At 47.2% G+C, this 17,075-nt stretch overlaps 1 protein-coding gene across 2 annotated transcripts in view; it reads right to left on the reverse strand.

Annotated features, from left to right (window-relative positions):
• The window catches only part of LOC144179519 (ATP-binding cassette sub-family G member 1-like), a 95,404-nt gene that overhangs the window by 42,803 nt on the left and 35,526 nt on the right, over positions 1-17,075 (reverse strand). For both annotated transcript variants that reach the window (XM_077707907.1, XM_077707906.1), the window contains exon 2: positions 4,065-4,181. In XM_077707907.1, the coding sequence (XP_077564033.1) occupies positions 4,065-4,102 (38 nt within the window). In that variant the 5' untranslated portion in view covers positions 4,103-4,181. The remainder of the gene's footprint in view (positions 1-4,064; positions 4,182-17,075) is intronic.

Here is a 17,075-nt window from a genome sequence, read left to right on the forward strand (position 1 = left end):
ACTGTGTATTTTTCTTATTTTCCATTTTTATTTCTATTTTATTTTTTGCGTGGCGAGCGGCGCTGTCAGCTGCGGCGGGTATGGAATCACTAAGTTCCCTAGCCACCGCAGGTTCCCTGGGAACCGCTGCAAGCGAGGGAACCGCTCAGCTGGCGGGGCGGCCACCGGCCAAAGCGAAACGGCGAGAATACGGCAATTGCAGCGAGCGGAATCATTCGGGGCGCCTAAGTGCGCTTCCGTGTTCTGAAAGCGAAAGCTGGGTAGGTGATACGTAATAAACACATCTTTACTGCTCCGTTCTACTTGCGTATCTCTCCCCCACTTTGTCTCTTCGCCTTTTCGCATTGCGTCAACGGGCTTGTATACTGCTACATCGTGTTTTTGTTCCTTTCGTTGCTTTCGTTTATTCGTCTAATGGTGCGTCTTGGTACGAACCTGGGTGACAAGCCAACTGGTCACACAGGCCCGAGCGTCCCTGGAATGAGAGTTTTGCGCGGCTAAAGCGCCCCTGTTCTCCTGACGTGCCGTAACGTTCACTTGGACTACTATGACTTCTGTTCCGCCGCTGCTAACGTGCGGATATAGTCCGGTGATAACGCAGTCGGCTGTAACATGAAGATCCTGGTTAAAATATCACACGGGCTTCAATGTTTTATTTATAGTCTCTTTTTAGCGGAAGTCATTTTTTGATCGGAAAACCACTACAACAAGAACGTTGCTTTTTTTTCGTGAAATAGGGCACTTACGTTTGAACCTAAGCGGTGGTTATCGTGGAAGAAGCGACCCGGGAGGAGAAGAGCGGGAGAGGTTGGCGGGAAACGGGTGGCACAAGGCTATCGTGTTATTTGCAGCGAAGCGAGCCGATACGCGGCCATTTTTTATTCCTTAGATGTGCGCTTGGGAGCAAGAAACTACATGAGAAAAAATTTACACCATCTTCCCGCGAGGGGAATCATGGGGTAGATGCAACGCATCGGGGGTTGCCGTTGCGTTTCCGTTATGTTAGCGATGTCAGCGTGTGGATTGCTGTTGTTGTGTATCCTATTTACAGGGCATGTTCACCCCCGATGCGTCGCATCTACCCCATGGTTCCCCTCGCGGGAAGATTGTGTAAATTTTTAACCGAGCGCAAGCTGCGCGTTAACGCACAGCTGGCACGGCGACGGGAGCGAGCGCAGCCGAGCGCAAGCTGCGCGCTGGCCGCGCCGACGCACAGATGGCGCTGCGGTGAGAGCGGCGGAGCGCGCAGCTGCCGCGGCGAGGAGAATGGGGGAGGGATGCGGACTACGCCGCGACAACTACGCGGGACAAGGCGAGTTAACTCTTTTGCTACCGCGCCTATCAAAATAGATCAATTTGATCGATACTTTTGGGAGCCTCTTTTCATAGCGTTCCAGGCGTTTCTCGAACAAGTAAAGCTGTTCTGAGTTAGATCAGAAAATGGCCTTTCAAAATCAGCTTTGTTTTCATTTTTGCTACAGAAACTGGATTTTTGACACGCTTTTGAATCACCTGGGTGTGGAAAAGGGGCGTGGTCATCGCGCGTCATTGCTACCAACGAAGAATGCGTGCAACTCGTAATTACTCTGCACCAGTGCTTGTTTTTTGCTATCAGGGCTTGAATGGGGAACTAGCAAATGATTTTCAATCATCAGGTTCGCGCTCTGACAGTAATAATCCCAGAAATCGGCTGAAAATGTCAAGGAGTGCCTGGTTGCAAAGCTACTTTATGATTTTAGGCAGTTTTATTGCCTTTGCGCACGTTGTTCTAAGTACTGTGGTAGTTCTACTTACCCCAGGACCATTCGCAAACAGTTTACAACAGTTTTGGTTTCGTTTCTGCATCGCGAAATTCATATTTAGCGCTACTACGCAGTTACCCAACTTCAAGGCTACCTGCTATAGCGCTTGGAGCGTCCGCGACTGATCCTCGAACAAAGCACGCCGCTTCTGATTTCCCCCCTTCCATAACCCGGTTTCTGCGATAAGAACTTCAGATGCAAGTCAAAAGATCACACCCAGTCAGCAGATATCTGTTCCGCCGACAACAGTGCTTCAAACCGGCCTTACACTGCCAGCTGTTCGCCTTCAGTTTCGTTTCCATGCGAGGGTATATCCGGGTGTCTAATGATGCTCCTTAGTTGAACTGTCTATTCGGACGTAGTCTCCGATAAGTTTTTGTACTGCTTTATTTGAAAATTGTTAGGTGGCGCTGCAATAGAGGAGGCTCGTTGTGCTGATCTTTTTCATCGCGCAACTGCTACTCGGCCAAAGATCGCAGGGCACGATTCTAGCTCATCGTACCTCATTTTTGCGAGCAAGGCTACAATTGCGAGTAAGAAGATGATAATAAAGCTCAGCTTTATGTTTTGAGAGATAACTGAGCGTGAACGACAACAAGCATCAGCCACGGAGTTCCGTTTTCAACTTCATGCATGTTTTTTTCCGCATCACGTGCTAGTCCCAAATATTGTGCTCGCTGTAAATTAAAAGTCAGCCGTTGACATGATGTTCTTACGTTATGTGGGGGCAAATTGGGGCCTCTGATAATGACAAACCGCCAGGTTTATTCCAGGAAACCACCCGAAATTGCACATTTTGAAATGGAGGTTGGGCTTCACCGCATGACACGAGCACCGTTCATGCTAACATTTTTTTTTATATCTGACAAACTGTTCCACGCAAGTCGACATTTTTTCTAGGGCGTGTTTTTGAAATGTTTGCCTACAAAATGTATATTCTAATTTTTTTCTACTACCGGTGGTTTGATAAACACAACTCCTTTTTTATCATTTTTTTCGACAACTTGACAAAAATTTTGATTTTGATATTTTTTTTACAACTATGATATATAAAAACCTTTAAAAAACCGGTGTTATTGGAAAGGCCGTTAAATAATCTGCATTTTGTGTTCCTGCAAGTAGTGCCTAACCAATTTTTTAACAGGAAAAAAAAATTTTCTTGGACCCCTAAAATTAGTCAATTTTTTGGCGGTAGCGAAAGAGTTAAAGAGATGCGTTGCATCTAATAAATACTCGCGACAGGACGAGAACTGGGACCATTTGCCCGTACGCACAAGTTCGCGCTTACAATATATTGGTGACCACCGACTATAATTCGGAGTCGGTCACGAAAAATAAGTCAGTTGTCGGAAAGCCAATGAAAAAGCCAACTTATCTGCACGCTTTTTTGGTTTCGCAAACGATTTAATTACTAGGGAGCACTGAAGTCGTAGTTGAGAACTTTACCCGGCTTATTGCGCTCGAGGAAACGGGTCCTAAATATGCTGCGACGACTTTTACGAGACAGAAATAATCCTGATGGAATGCCGAAGCCTTAGTGAAGCCCTAAATAAACGCAGCGTCCATCTTTCTTTCGCACTTACACTTGCATCTAGAAACCGACGATCTGTGCAAAGTAGTGACAACGGACAAAAACCCAAGAAGAGGTCGTGATGTAGCTTCACAGCCATAGCTATAGATAGTCTATATTGACCTTTTAAGTCGTTAGACATCATCATTACCATCACCACCTGCGCCAGAGTAAGAAGGCGTGTCCTCCTTGTTAAAAGGACACTGAAGGCAACCAGCAAGTTGGTTCCTAACAAATACTGACCTCCCAATAGCTATTTTAGCGTGGATTCTGTGCCGAAAAATGCCTTAGTTGCGGAGAAATTGCAAATCAAACAACGCATGCTCCTTCTCATTTCCCTCGCAGCGATTTCATGACGTCAACAGCGGCTGCTGCACTCGCTGTTTGATCCACTATAAACCGTAAGCAAGCAAGGCCGTGGTGATCTATAGCGGTATAGAAGCTACCAGGTACCGAGCGGTATTGTGAGCTTTGGTCAAATCAGTCGTTCTTTCACGAACTACCACGTCCTTTAGGAAATCTACGCATTAGAGTGGCATATTCGTGTTCTCGGTGAGCTAATATATCGGTCGGTCTAGAGCAATTTTTATTTCGACTAAAGTGTCCCTTTAAGTTCCCAGCGTTCATATCCGCAGGAGGAAAACATTGCTCTACATAAAAGGGCACAGAGTGCGGTGACAGCATGTACATACCTTTGCCGCTCTTGACCTTGTAGGTGAGGTTTCTCCATGTCAGGTCAATATTCTCGAAGTTCCTGAAGCCACTGTGGCGACCGTTGGCTTCGGCTTTGATTCCGTTGGTAACGGTCACTGCAAAATGAAGGACAATGAACATTGTGGGTGAAGGCTAGCCCAAACATCCTACTTGCCTTTTTAAAGCAAAGCTTTTTACCTCTACCCCCCAAGGGTTCTTTCGCGACCGTTGGTGTCACCAGAAAACTCAGCGAACAATAAAAGAATTTACTGGCACCGCCAGCTACGAGCCGACGCGAAGACCGTGAACACATGTGGTGTACTCACCAATCACATCTACGGGTTTACCCCCTGCGTTCTCGCTGAATGCCTCGTGAAAGTGTCACGCGACCACTCACGCCCGTCTAGCGGCCCTGTGCGCACCTTGCTCATGTGCTAAGAGTTACAAAAATTAAAGAAAGCTCACACCAATGCATGGCATCTCACTTCTAGTACGCCATTGTGCTAAAGCCTGTGGCCTCTAGTGTTCATGTAAACAATCACAGTTCCTTGTCGTCCGCCCTCACGCCAAACCAAGGAATACATTCAAATACTCCTTGATGGCCAGGCCATAACTCCAAGCCCCAGCAACAAGGTCCTGGGCCTACATCTCGAAGCTAACACCAAGAGTGACGTCTCCTTGCAGCGCCTCAAAAACAGCATTAATCAAATCATACACATGATCAGGCGACTTGCCACCAAGAAGTGAGGCCTAAAGGAATCCGGTACCTTTCGATTAATTGAAGCTTTTGTCCTCTCTAGAGTTACTTACGTCAACCCGTCAACAAACGCCAATACGCCAACAAACTAACCCACGGCTCATACAATCCGGGTCCTTCCACACCCGACGTGCATTTCGTTAGTGCACCCGGATCGCTACGACTCTTAATGTAAATTTTGCTCAGAAGTAGGAACACTCCGCCACATAAGCGGGGTGTGCGACTTTAGCCCTGAGCACCCTCCTCTCTTTCTGTCAACTACCCAATAAAAGCAATGGGAGATGGTGCTGTCCAGCCCCTCTCCGCCTACCCAGCTTCAGCTGGTGGACAGGCGGCGAGCACTGCCTATGGGCTCCAGTGGAGAATGAACCACTCCTTTGGGCCACACTCTGGGCCGTTCAGAAATCTGAAAAGAAGTATTTCTTCCTCATCATCCTGCTCCTCCTTCCATCTATGCCGCCAATCTCGTCGCCTCCGTCCGCGGCGGCAGAAAAGGAGAACTGAGATCGTCTAACGCAGGGTTTGAGCTTCCTTTAGTATTCTAAAAAAAGTTTCCACTCATGGGCTACACCAATACTACTCAAACCAACCACCGTTAATACACCATGCATTGATTTATTACTTACCAAGAATATCTCTTTAAAGTAACAACGGGTGTGGTTAAGTGCATTTCCCTTTTCTCTGGCTTCACTATTTGTAGAGCGACGTGAGGGAATTTAAGTGACGCCTCATAGGTCATCCTTGTCAGTGCCGTTCACAGCTTTGCTTTTCAACCACATTCACATGGTGGATTGGCCTGAATTTTTTTTTAAACGGCTGACAATGTTTCTAAATTTGTTGTACTAAAACTCGGGTTTATTACTAAATTAATACTAAAACTACAAGTCGAGATTATACTAAACTCTAGATACTAAAACTCAAGATACTAAAACTAAAACTCAAGATTATTCAGGAGATTCAATAGTCATTTTAACAGAGCTATGTTGAACACTACCTCGCTGGTTCGGTTGCTTCTATGTGACCGATGTGTATGTTTAACATGTTTCGAAATCAGTGCTGGCATTCTGAACTCAATAGCTGCATATTTAAGCACGGGAGTTTCTTTCGAGACCGCTAATGCTAAATTCGAGAAATGGTTCCGGTTACCAATGAACTACCGGGAGACTCTGGCAAAATGTGTAATGTCAGTCGCCCGCAAGAAGGCCAGCTGCAGCGAGAATTTTTTTTTTTTTTTTTGAAGTGGTACCTTTTAAGCAGGGTGTCGAACCGTAACCAAACCGAACCGCAAATCGGAACTGAACCGGTATTTTTGCCGGAACTGAACCCCAACCCGAACCATTATGTTTTGAGCACGCTGAACCCGAACCAGAACTGAACCGAAAAAAGAAATAGCGGTTACCGCTTCGTGGCGAAACGGTTCGACCCTCCATTGTTGATATTGTACAGTCAATGCAATTCAAGCCATTTTTTTTTCTTTCACGTACCATCAACTTCGAGGTAATTGGAGAATAATGGGAGAGGCCTTTGCCCTGCAGTGGGCGTAGATAGGCTGATGATGATGATGATGATGACCATCAACTTCGTACCCGCTCGCGCACTTTCCCCTCCAGACAATTGAACACTATCACTCTCTATGTATCAACAGGAGAAATGAATGAGCACCGATGTAGCAATGGTCTGTTGCCGCTGGAAGCGCGGGCGTAGTGCAAGCTGACCAAACGAATTGTCATTCTCGGCAGCTTGCAGGGGATATAAAGCGACTTTGCCCTCCCCAGCTGCGACTTTATTGGAGCAATCAGGCTGCAGGAGTGCTCTACTGCGCAACAGCAAAAGCCCACACCCGATGTGTGCAAACTTTTTGCGTTTCGTAATTTGTTTAAAAGGTCCGACACCTGCAAATTGTAAATACTTGACTAGTGTGACCACAGGAGCTTGCCAGTGGCTGAGCCGTTTGCTGCTGATGCAGTTTGGTCTCTTTCAGATCTGCTTTTTTTCGAAGGTTCATTTGTGCTGACTGCCCAACTCGCTACATTGCTTCTACTGCTACTCGTTCCGGAGGTGAGTACTGCTGTCGACGAATTAGAGAGCGTCTACCCAAAAAAGTCCCATCTCATGCTCCGCGCGTCAAATTTCCCTTTCATTTTGTAACAGCATAATCTGTCATAAGGTTCCGCAATGTAGCACACGGAACGATGGCCGGGGGTCAGGCCGTACGATGGCATACTTATTGTAATGCACACATCCAGTATAGCTATCGTAAAAAGAATTGCAGTGGTCAGAGCAATAATGCCGTGACTGAGCGTTAACTAAAGCTTACTTTTAACAAAAGTGTGGCTAACAGATTCGATAAGGTGACAGCTAACAAATTATTTAGGGTGACCAAATAATCTAATTCATTCGTAGTGTTTATGTACCTGTTGCAGGATTTTTCTTTTTTGTTACAAATATAAAAAATGTCGCCATTGGTGCTAAGCGCTGGTATTTGAGCGCGCCAGCACGCAGGCCTAAATTTAAGGCGTCAAAGTTAGCGTGATGGGCGATTCTATAGCGACGATTGCGATTTCAACAAAAAAATGAAAGGGCAGAAAATATATCCCATCGTCATATCTCTTGGCGGTGGCTTTATGAATAGTCGCTAGGACAACATAAAGTCTGGGAGAGAATGTAGGTGGTAAATCGTCACCACTTCATCTGTTTTTCTAATATCTTGTAATTGTTTAAACTTTGCATTGAAAGTGCGCCACTGCCCTTGGGGAATAGCAGCATTTTGAATTTTCGTTTGTATTTTGATTTGACTCTCCTTTCAAACTACTAGATGTTTTTTTTACTAATTTAAGTGAAAATTCAACACATCGAACCGGTTGGCGAACCAGTTCAAGCTCCCGAACCGGTTCGCGAATTTGTCGAACCGGGACTGAACCGGAACGAAATGATTTCGCCTGAACCATAGCCGTAACCAAACCGGTATTTCTTTCGGTTCGACGCAAAAGGGGTTACTGGCCTGACAGTGCTTGCGCATTCGACATTTTCGGTGCAGTTGCAGCCGCCGTCTACCCATGAGCATACACCTATACACGACTTACACCTATACACCCATACACCCGAAATGCTTCTCCCTCCCTCGAGAGAGCATAAAACGCAAGTTCCCCGTATTCCTTGCTTAAAGGATCTCCTCCGTACCGTGTAATCGATACACATACACTCTCTTACCGCTTATTGACGACCTGGGACCCAAGTCCGTCGCCAAAACAGAATTGCTTCGTACACTCACAGCGCTGTCTTCACAACCTGTCCCCGCTCTAAATTCGCTCGAGGCAGTCCACCGATCTTTTATTGTTATTTCTTTTTAATATCGGGTGTCTTGCCTGCCGCTTGGACTTTGTCCTCAGTGACAGCATCCACCAATTCCTAGTGGCCGCTTACTGAGGGTCCTCCTGCGTTCTGCGCCGACCGTACAACAGAGGGCGACCCTACCCGGTAATCGGGCGCGGATATCGTTGCTGCCGATCGTCTGGAGCCTGTCTTCCTATCCACCTATGTCCCCAGTGACAGCACTCCTCTGGCCACGCATGCTGTCGAGTGGACAGCACCAGCCCCAAGTGTCACTCGCCAAGTTTCCTTGGGGTCATCTTTCTGCATTTCTTTACATTTACTTGGGCAGGATTCAGTTTTCCTGAGGCCTGCCCTGAGGCCTGCTCATGCGTAGGTGTGAGCAGGATGGCTATGGCTTGCGCCGAGGCCGAAGAATGGCCGTCTGCCGCGATAAGAGCCCGGTCTGCGTCGAGAGCGCACAAGTCCTTACAGTAATTTGCTCTAAACACATGGCGCCCGCCAATGCCGGTCTGGGTAGTGTTTCTGCGCGTAAATTCAGCAGTGACTTGTACCTGGGGTTAGTGTGACAGCGCAAAAGTATCAAGAGAAATCACTTTGTGTGTTCTGTTAAGAGAAGGTCGTTTGAAAGCTTGCTCTCCTCCCAAGCTCTCTCCTCCCCATCAATGTGGCCAAGAAGCAATGGAGCTGGGCAGTGCAACTGTCTGATCCTTTGCTTCAACCACGTATCCGTAGCTGCAAATAAGGCTACCTATTGTAAATTCTATAAGCTACCGCCCACCACCACGGAGACAGAAGAGTTTGCAACGCGAAATAAAGCTACAGGGTAGGGGCGACACAGAAATGCGGCAAGAGAGAAAAGTGCGGAAAACTGTCAAAGTGCAAAGTTCCAGTCTGGTGCATATCCAAACGCTCCTGCCAGGTCAAGCGCATGCGTGTGCCGTTCTGCAGAATGGAGTCGAAGTCCCTGTTGTGTCTGGTAATAATGCAGAGTACCAGGCAGGATCACCATGTGATGGCGTAAAACCCGATAGCGACTGGGAATACTACGTCAAAAGTTATTTGAGAAATAAGCCAAAAAACGCCGATGTGGGAACGCCGGTGTACATTATCAGCAATGTGCAACGCCGATAGCTTCGATTTTTTTACAGAAAACAAACCACCGCAATGCAAAGCTGTGGTTTGGGAGCTGTCAAGGGCATCATATAAGTGTTTCCTTCGGGTAATTCTGTGAAGTTGTGAGTTACCGTGTTTCTAAAAAGCATATGGCTGCATAATTGGTACCATGAAACGTGATTAATGGTAATACGCTGAAGCTTTTGTGTGAACTTCATCTTAGGCATGTGTGTGCCGTGGCACATTCTTTTTTTTAGTTTCTGTTCTTTCCCTCCAAAGTGGCGGCAATACCTTGTAAAAATAAAATAAATATTGGGTGCATTTTACTAGCGCAAAAGACGGACCACACGAGAAGGAAAAACACATCCGTCTTTTGCGCTAGTAAAATGCACCCAATATCGTCTAACCAACTAGCCCAACTTTCCGTCCTCAAAATAAATATGTTGCCAATGCAGTCACGTTACCGCAAGGGTTACCGCAAGAGTTGGTGGTAATCACCACGCTCGGTGCATGCTTTCTCAAAGCATTTTAATGAAGTATTTTGAGCAGTATGCCTGAGGCACTGATGTTCGGTAGGGACAACTCAGGCCTTTTTGGCGCAGAATGTTTTTCTGCGGGGAGTTGCAGTAATTTTTCTTCAATAAGCGGACGTTTCGTAAACGAGTAGACGCTTGGGCTTATTGGTACGTGACTCATGTATTTTAAACAGCACCGCCTTAATAGGGACAACAAAGTAATGGGGAAACACTTGCAGTAATGTTTCTATGCTGTCTTCTATGCACAATTGAGCCGATAGACTTTACGGCTACGGCACATTTCTCAATCGAGGCACTACACCCCGTGCACGTTTTGGCACGGAAAGATATCTGAGGCAGTCAATGTTTGAATCATTCTTTATTAATTCCGGATTAAAGGAATACACCACAGCTGCAACTCTGTATTTTTCATTTTATACGTGTCTCTTGATTAAGGCGGAAATGTTATGCGCTGCATGCGGCGACACATCACGCATTGTGAGCAGGGAATGTCAGCAATCGCGTCCGTGAGAGCGCGCGATTCTGCCTGCGCACGTGGAACATTACTCTCAAATTAAAGGCTGACAAAAAGAAAAATAAACAAAACACAAAACCAGCGCACCCCTTGCTGGCTTCCTAGACCACGCGATTCGTGGCTAGCGTGTAAATTCCTTCAACTTCGGGTCTAGGGACGCCTGCAAAGGACGCCTGCTAAGCGCAGCCGATTACGCAATTATGCGAACAACACTCAAGCGTTGGAGGAGTACAGTTGCAGCAGAAAAAATCCTGCTTGCGCATTGAAGCCACGTAAGCACATTTTTTTACGTCGTTGTTGCTTTTCTCTCTGTAAAACGTGAAAAGCGCCGCCAATCGCGATATCTGTTTTGTTTAACCCCTGTCTTTTTACTACTAATAGTGCTATCCACACTCAAGTGCAAGGGCGGTTTGGCTTCCGTTTGGATCATGTGATCTTGGCTTATAACCCAGCCTGGCCTCTAAATATAAAAGCTGTCGTTGGATACTGTGTAGTCCGACATCACCCGCCATCACCCTGGCATTTTATATTCTTGGCCTAATGTTCCTATTTTTTGCAGACATTCCTGTTTACTATAATGTGCCTCGCCAGACGTGTCGTGGAACACTGTTTGCTTGTTTGCCTGCAGTATGTCTTAAATAAAAATAAATGTCTAATACCGGTTTATATGTTCATACTTGTCAACTTTGTTGATAATGAACACGCCATTGCGCAAATATAAGGCAGGAAATTGTGCACAAGGGGTATTTACAGTGTTCCTTTATTAAAAAATTCATGGATGCTTGGTTTTTCGATAGCAAATAATATTCTACATGTACTGCAGAAAACTTCCGCCTGCTGTTGCCCGCGCCGCCTACTGGCGGCATATGAGAAATCACGCGGCAACAGCAACGAAAGGTTCCACTAGCTATGTTCCACGTTCTGCTTGGAACGCACGTGGAGCCATGGAGTTTCTTACACTAAGAATATTTATGCGTGGAGCACGCCAAAGCGGTTCTATAAACCTTGAAGTCGGCCGCCTCGATTCAGGCGCGTCTCTGTCGTACTGCAGCGCTGGCATCGTAAAACCCGGCCTGTAGCAGTGGAACGCGGTAAATTCAAATCGCCTTGAGCAAACGCTTAGTTTTTTTTTTTACCTAGGGATGAGCGCGACGGTACAGGAAGAGCATGAGAGGTGAGCGGGAAAGCAGAAGGGGGCATTTCCTTGGCTAATGTCTACAAAGACGATAGTCTTTTGACGACATTTGCAACGAAAGGAGCAGATACGCGGGCATTTTTTTTTTACTTCATGCACACAGGTCGCGTTCGGTTGTGCTGTTGACAAAGTTTAGCACGCTTCATACTGCTAATTATTGGCCGACCGAACTCCAACCTGAATCTGTTTGAAATTCGTCCCGGCGCGCCCAAGCCATCCCTCCGAAACGGCCATTGGTATTACAGCGAGCCACGAGAAGTAATGGCGGTACATGCATACGCGTGCGCAGATAAAGGTCGTGAAAAAGGTCCATTTATGAAGTCGCCGCATTAACTACCAGAAACGGTGTCTTCCCAGTAAAGGGCAAGGGCCAGGACGGCAGATTCACACGTCCCCACTTCATCGGTAGGTGCCATGTGGCGATGGCACCAACGGCCCGCGAGGGGTGCAGCTGCAGTCTTGCTATGGTCCTCCGGTAGCTGACCACTTGAGCTTGGAGTCACTCGACTGCCACTTCGACCTTCTTGACGGATACCGTTTTGCCGGAACGCCGCACAAAACTGAAATGTACAAAAAAGTAGACCCGATCAATTAGATACATTTTAATCATCCGATATCAAATATCTGCAATCCAGTTGATGATGATGATGATAATGTCCTCAAATATTTTGGCACGTACCCACAAGGGGGGATTGGCCAGGGCTACACTGGTTAAAAACGTGAGGACTTCAAAATACTTATTTCCGGAAAGAGGGTGTAAAAGGAAACTTGGTTAAGAATGAAACCCGAATTACCCATTAATCAGCACCGTTTAGCAATTCAAACGACCTGAGGCAGAAAGAAAATTTTGAATGCAATTATATATATCCCTTCTTGCGAACCCCAGCTTTGATGCGCCAATAGATAATATAAGTGTTATCGATAAAGTCAACACCAACCGCTCAATCGGCTCCTTCAAAAACAGTTGTCTAGCTGTTGAGAAACGGCGACAGTCGAGAAAAAAATGTTCGATTGTTTCGGGGACCTGGCACCGCACACATAGTTGTGTAGGTGAAAGTTCTGACCTGAACAGATAGAAATTAAGCCGTGGAACCCTGCAGCGCAGCTCGGTGAAGGTCACAAATGAATATTTATCCAAGTATCCTTCTTCATCTGTGATTTATACTGATGCATCTCAAAATGGCGAGAAAGCTGGAATTGGTATTTTTTCACAATCTTTAGACTGGAGTTATTCGCTGCGAATCCCGGATTACACACCCATTTTTATGGCCGAATTTTCAGCAATAGCTCTCGCTGTATGCAAAGTACCGCACCATGTATCAAAAATTATCATATTATCTGATTCGATGGCAGTTATATCGGCGTTAACTTCCTCTTCGGAATCTCCATTGTACCGCACACTAATATTTTTTGTTCCCAGGCACGTGAAGGAGGTACGCTTGTCTTGGGTCCCTGGCCATACGGACATCAGGGGCAACGAGCAAGCGGACCATTTAGCTAATCTCGCCGTCACAGCTCCCATTCAATTCGGAATTCCTAATCTGGCTCTATTTGCATCTGCGAGACTAAGACGATATTGGCATTTAGACGCCACCCGTTCCGATTCGCTTTTATCATTTGAAGAGTTCCAACATTTAAAGTTCGGGTGGAATGTTCATTTTTGTGGCTCTCGGCAATGCAATCCAGTTGGTTCCTGTGTTCTGTGATCTGCCAAGGATATCAGCACAGTGCTGATGGCTGCCAGGCCTTCTTTCCACAATCCATTAATGCCAGATATGGATTGCTTTTGCGTGGGGGTCTTTCCGGTTCAGTGGATGCGCGCGAAGGGCACACATATAAGTTAAAACGGCGTGTGCAGGCGCTTTCATGCTCAAGAGAGCCAAATGCGGTTACTTTGCCGCGTTCACCAACACTAGCACACACCGTGGCGTAATAGATAATTGCAACACTTGGCTACTAGCATAAACGAACGAGCGTGCGTCTTCTTCCACTTTTCGTGTCTATTTCAGCTCAACGAAGACTATTAGCGCATGTTCTTAAAGAGCTGAAATAATTTCAACGAATAAGAAGAGGCCCAAACTTTTCTGGCAACCTGATATAGCTGGCCACTTGAGCTTGGAGTCACTGGACTGTCACCCTGAGCTTCTTGACGGATACCGCTGACACCTTTTAGCTATCGAGCAAAGGGCACAACGTACCTGAGGTATTTTAATATTAATGTTTAGCTTCGAAAAGCGCACTCGAAGCATTTTCCAAGCCCTTATCCTAAAGGTGCAATACCAGCAACGCACATTCTCGCTGAAGCTACGCAACGTGCTCAGCGTACAGAGTACAAGGGACGCAAAAATACATTTCCGAAGGATGTCTCACCTTTCGTACTTGAGGAAAAAACGTCGCCGACGAGAAAGCAGCAGGGGTTTACTTCTCCGCGAGAGACTGCAGTTAGCAAGAAGCTGCCTGCGGCTTGCACACAGGGGAAAATGTAAATGGCCGCTTCGGCCTCCGTCGTCTGGTCTGCGGCTTGGCGAAGAGGATGCAAGAAGTGTAGTCACAAAATTTCAACTTTTTACATTCGTAAAAATGTGTTGCCTAATTCGGAATAAAATTGTTATTGAACGACATTGTTGGTAAGCCTACTAAGTATTAATAAATTATTTACTTAAGAAACTTAATTAGGATATATTTTACCACTCGCACCAATCGACAAATATCTTAAAAGTGTTATCTTAATGCGCTACGCTCAGAGAAGATTTACCCGAGTGTCCAGTCTTCGCATTTTTATTTCTCTATGAAATCCCGCCGACAGCGACATGTCGTCAGGTTCCGTGACAACTCCGGCTGCCTTTCTCGATAGTTCAAGGCAGCTTCCCGAAGCTGAGCAATTTAGCGCCAATATTTCGCGCAAACAATGCTTCCCTGGGTACACTTATGAGCCGTTTTGTGGTAATTTATAACAGAATTGTTGGCGCTGACAACAGTGCTTGGGTACGTACAAACATTTTCCGCAATAATTATAGACGCCAGCGCGGTGTAACCAAGTGAGAGGAAGGTCGTACCAGAAATCATCGCAGTTTTAGTGAAATATCAGTCCGCATTAGTGCAACAAAAACGTTTTCCCGTCGCAAACTTAAAACAGAAGTGCCACGCACAGATCTTAAAAGAAAGAGGACATCAAGAACAAAGACCCGGAGTGGGTTTAATCAGTCCAGGGCGTTGATGTGATAAGTCAATTCCTGATACATCTGAGTTTCTTTTGGTAACCGAAATCCCGGCGCACCAAACGGCCCAAGCGGAGCAGCAGGATGAATTCGCAAAGCGAGGCTAAACTATATCTCCGTATTTTACGCCGAAAAGTATGCACACGCACTGCTCTAAGGAGCACCTTTTCTACACCCCGAAACCTAATGTGCGGTTTCCACCGCCACCGTAAAAGACGAATTGTACGTCGGACCGTCCTTGCCCTACACAAGTTACCGGACGACATTTGAAAGGCAATTGCGCTTAATTATTTCGTGGGATGACCGATTTGGCTTCAGTAATTTGCACTCGCAAGGCGGTAATGTTCGCAAGACTTTTTCTTGCGCGTGGTTACACTTTGTCCTTCTATAAATACTCACAGCAACATACTCCATGCGGAGTGCGGACGAACAACGGATAGCGGTTACAAGCCTCGTAAGCAACTTGCGCTGCCGTTCAGAACTTTTAACCGAGCGTAGCTCAGCTATTACTTCTGCTTGCACGTGGCAGCAGCTGATTGGTTAGTTTTCTTGCGCGTCGGAAAACAGCCCGATCTGTATGTCGCAATGGTCGGCCCGCGGCGCAGGCGAAGCCTCCGGAGCCGCGCCATGCCATGGACGGCTAGGCGCTGGGAAAGGAACGACCACGGCCGCATCGTTCTTTTTGTTGGTGGCGGTGTGGGTCTTGTACACGGTGCCTCGCAGATCTTGCGCAACCAGCGTAGTAGCTGGTGTCGCTGCTGCGGGAGCGTTAGTCGTTTAAAGCAAACAATTGTGTCTCTCGGAGCACAAAGCAGCTTCATTAAGTCACGATGCATCAACACAAGCCCGCCACCGGGGTTCTGTGCTTGCGCAACTATATAATGAAGCTGCGACAGATCGCCCTTTATCTCTTCTTCCATCCGTTTTTTTTTTTTTTTACACGTGACTGGCCCCTGCAGTCAATCGAGTCCTAGCCATTATGCTGGAAACTGTTCGTGACAATACGCCGATATGTTGTCGCGATTTCAGTAAATATTTTGGTTCGTGTGATTGCGCCACGCGTCTAGGGGAGCGGCGGCGGCGGCCTAATTAGCGCTCGCGCGTGCGTGCCAGATGGAGTGTAGCAATGTTTAGTTGCCGATCCAATCAGACGGGCCGCTCCAGTGAGCGATGCCCGCTGCCGGCCGTCGGTTTCCGCTCCGCTACGGGGCCTTGAAAGCCGGTTGCAGCAGAAGCCTCCGTCACGCGCAGCCGCAACCTCGCGCCTTGACCTTGGGCTGCGCACGTGGCGTGGCGCGTCGCCCACCTTTCGCGCGGAAGGCCGGCGCGTGGGCGCCTCGACCGAACACCTCCCAGAATCTGGTCGGTGGTGCTCGTCGGAAGGGAAAAGGCTCGGGCGTGTTGGTTTGTAGCCACACAGAAAACAAGCCCAGTAAGAAGCAGAGCACGAGGCGAGGACAGGACAAGCGCTAACTTTCAACAATTGGTCTATTGCAGAACCAACGCGATAAATACGTAAACACCTCTGGCTAGCGAGAGGAGAGGAGGAAGGGAAACAAAGCATCAAAACGATGGGCGAAAGAAGAAAAATAATTCGCAGTCATTTAGCTCGGCTATGCCAGGATATACGTAGCGAGAGCTAAGGTTCAGCTGGTTATTGTTAGGTTTCCTGGTCATCTGCAATTAGCAGATTTACATGCTTACTTACTGCTGCTAAAACGATTTCAAATCCAATTAAATCCAATCTAATTTAATCCAACACAACCTAATCAAATCCTATCTAGTCGTGGCGACAGCGGATCCGGCGCGCCAGCTGTGCCGTGAGACGTCACTGCTCCTCGCGCATGCGCAGCACGGCTGTCCAGGGGCCACGCTAAACTGCTCAACCTCGGCCAGTGCAGCTCACGCTACAAAACAGTGACCTGCCGCGCACGACAAGAAATCAAGCTCAAGTTTCGATAATGCCACAGACGTCCTGCTGACGCATTGATCACTGGACCTTGCAATCTGTGCCGTTTCCGCATTTTCTCTTGTCAGACCAGAGCGGTGAAAATGCAGAACAGTCGCTTGGCCGTACAGATGATGACACACGTTTCCCGAGATACATTTTTTTACAATGGGCAGCCAGCTGGCCGTCGGTGGCAACGCTACTGACCTTATTATTGATCGAAGGTTTAAGCATCTACCGGTCTGGCCGGTCTCACAAATGAATTTTGTAGACAACGCTGCGTCGGCATTGAACGCAGGAGTCTCTGTGCTTGGTAGCGCACATCGCTTTCCGCGCACGCGTGGGAAAGCTTAACCAGCACAAGGCCGAGAGCTTGTTAGGCGCCGTGAACAAGAC

Source organism: Haemaphysalis longicornis, unplaced genomic scaffold (genome assembly GCF_048455015.1).
Source record: "Haemaphysalis longicornis isolate Haplotype H1 unplaced genomic scaffold, Haemaphysalis longicornis Haplotype H1 scaffold_4, whole genome shotgun sequence".
Taxonomy (NCBI): Eukaryota; Metazoa; Arthropoda; class Arachnida; order Ixodida; family Ixodidae; genus Haemaphysalis; species Haemaphysalis longicornis.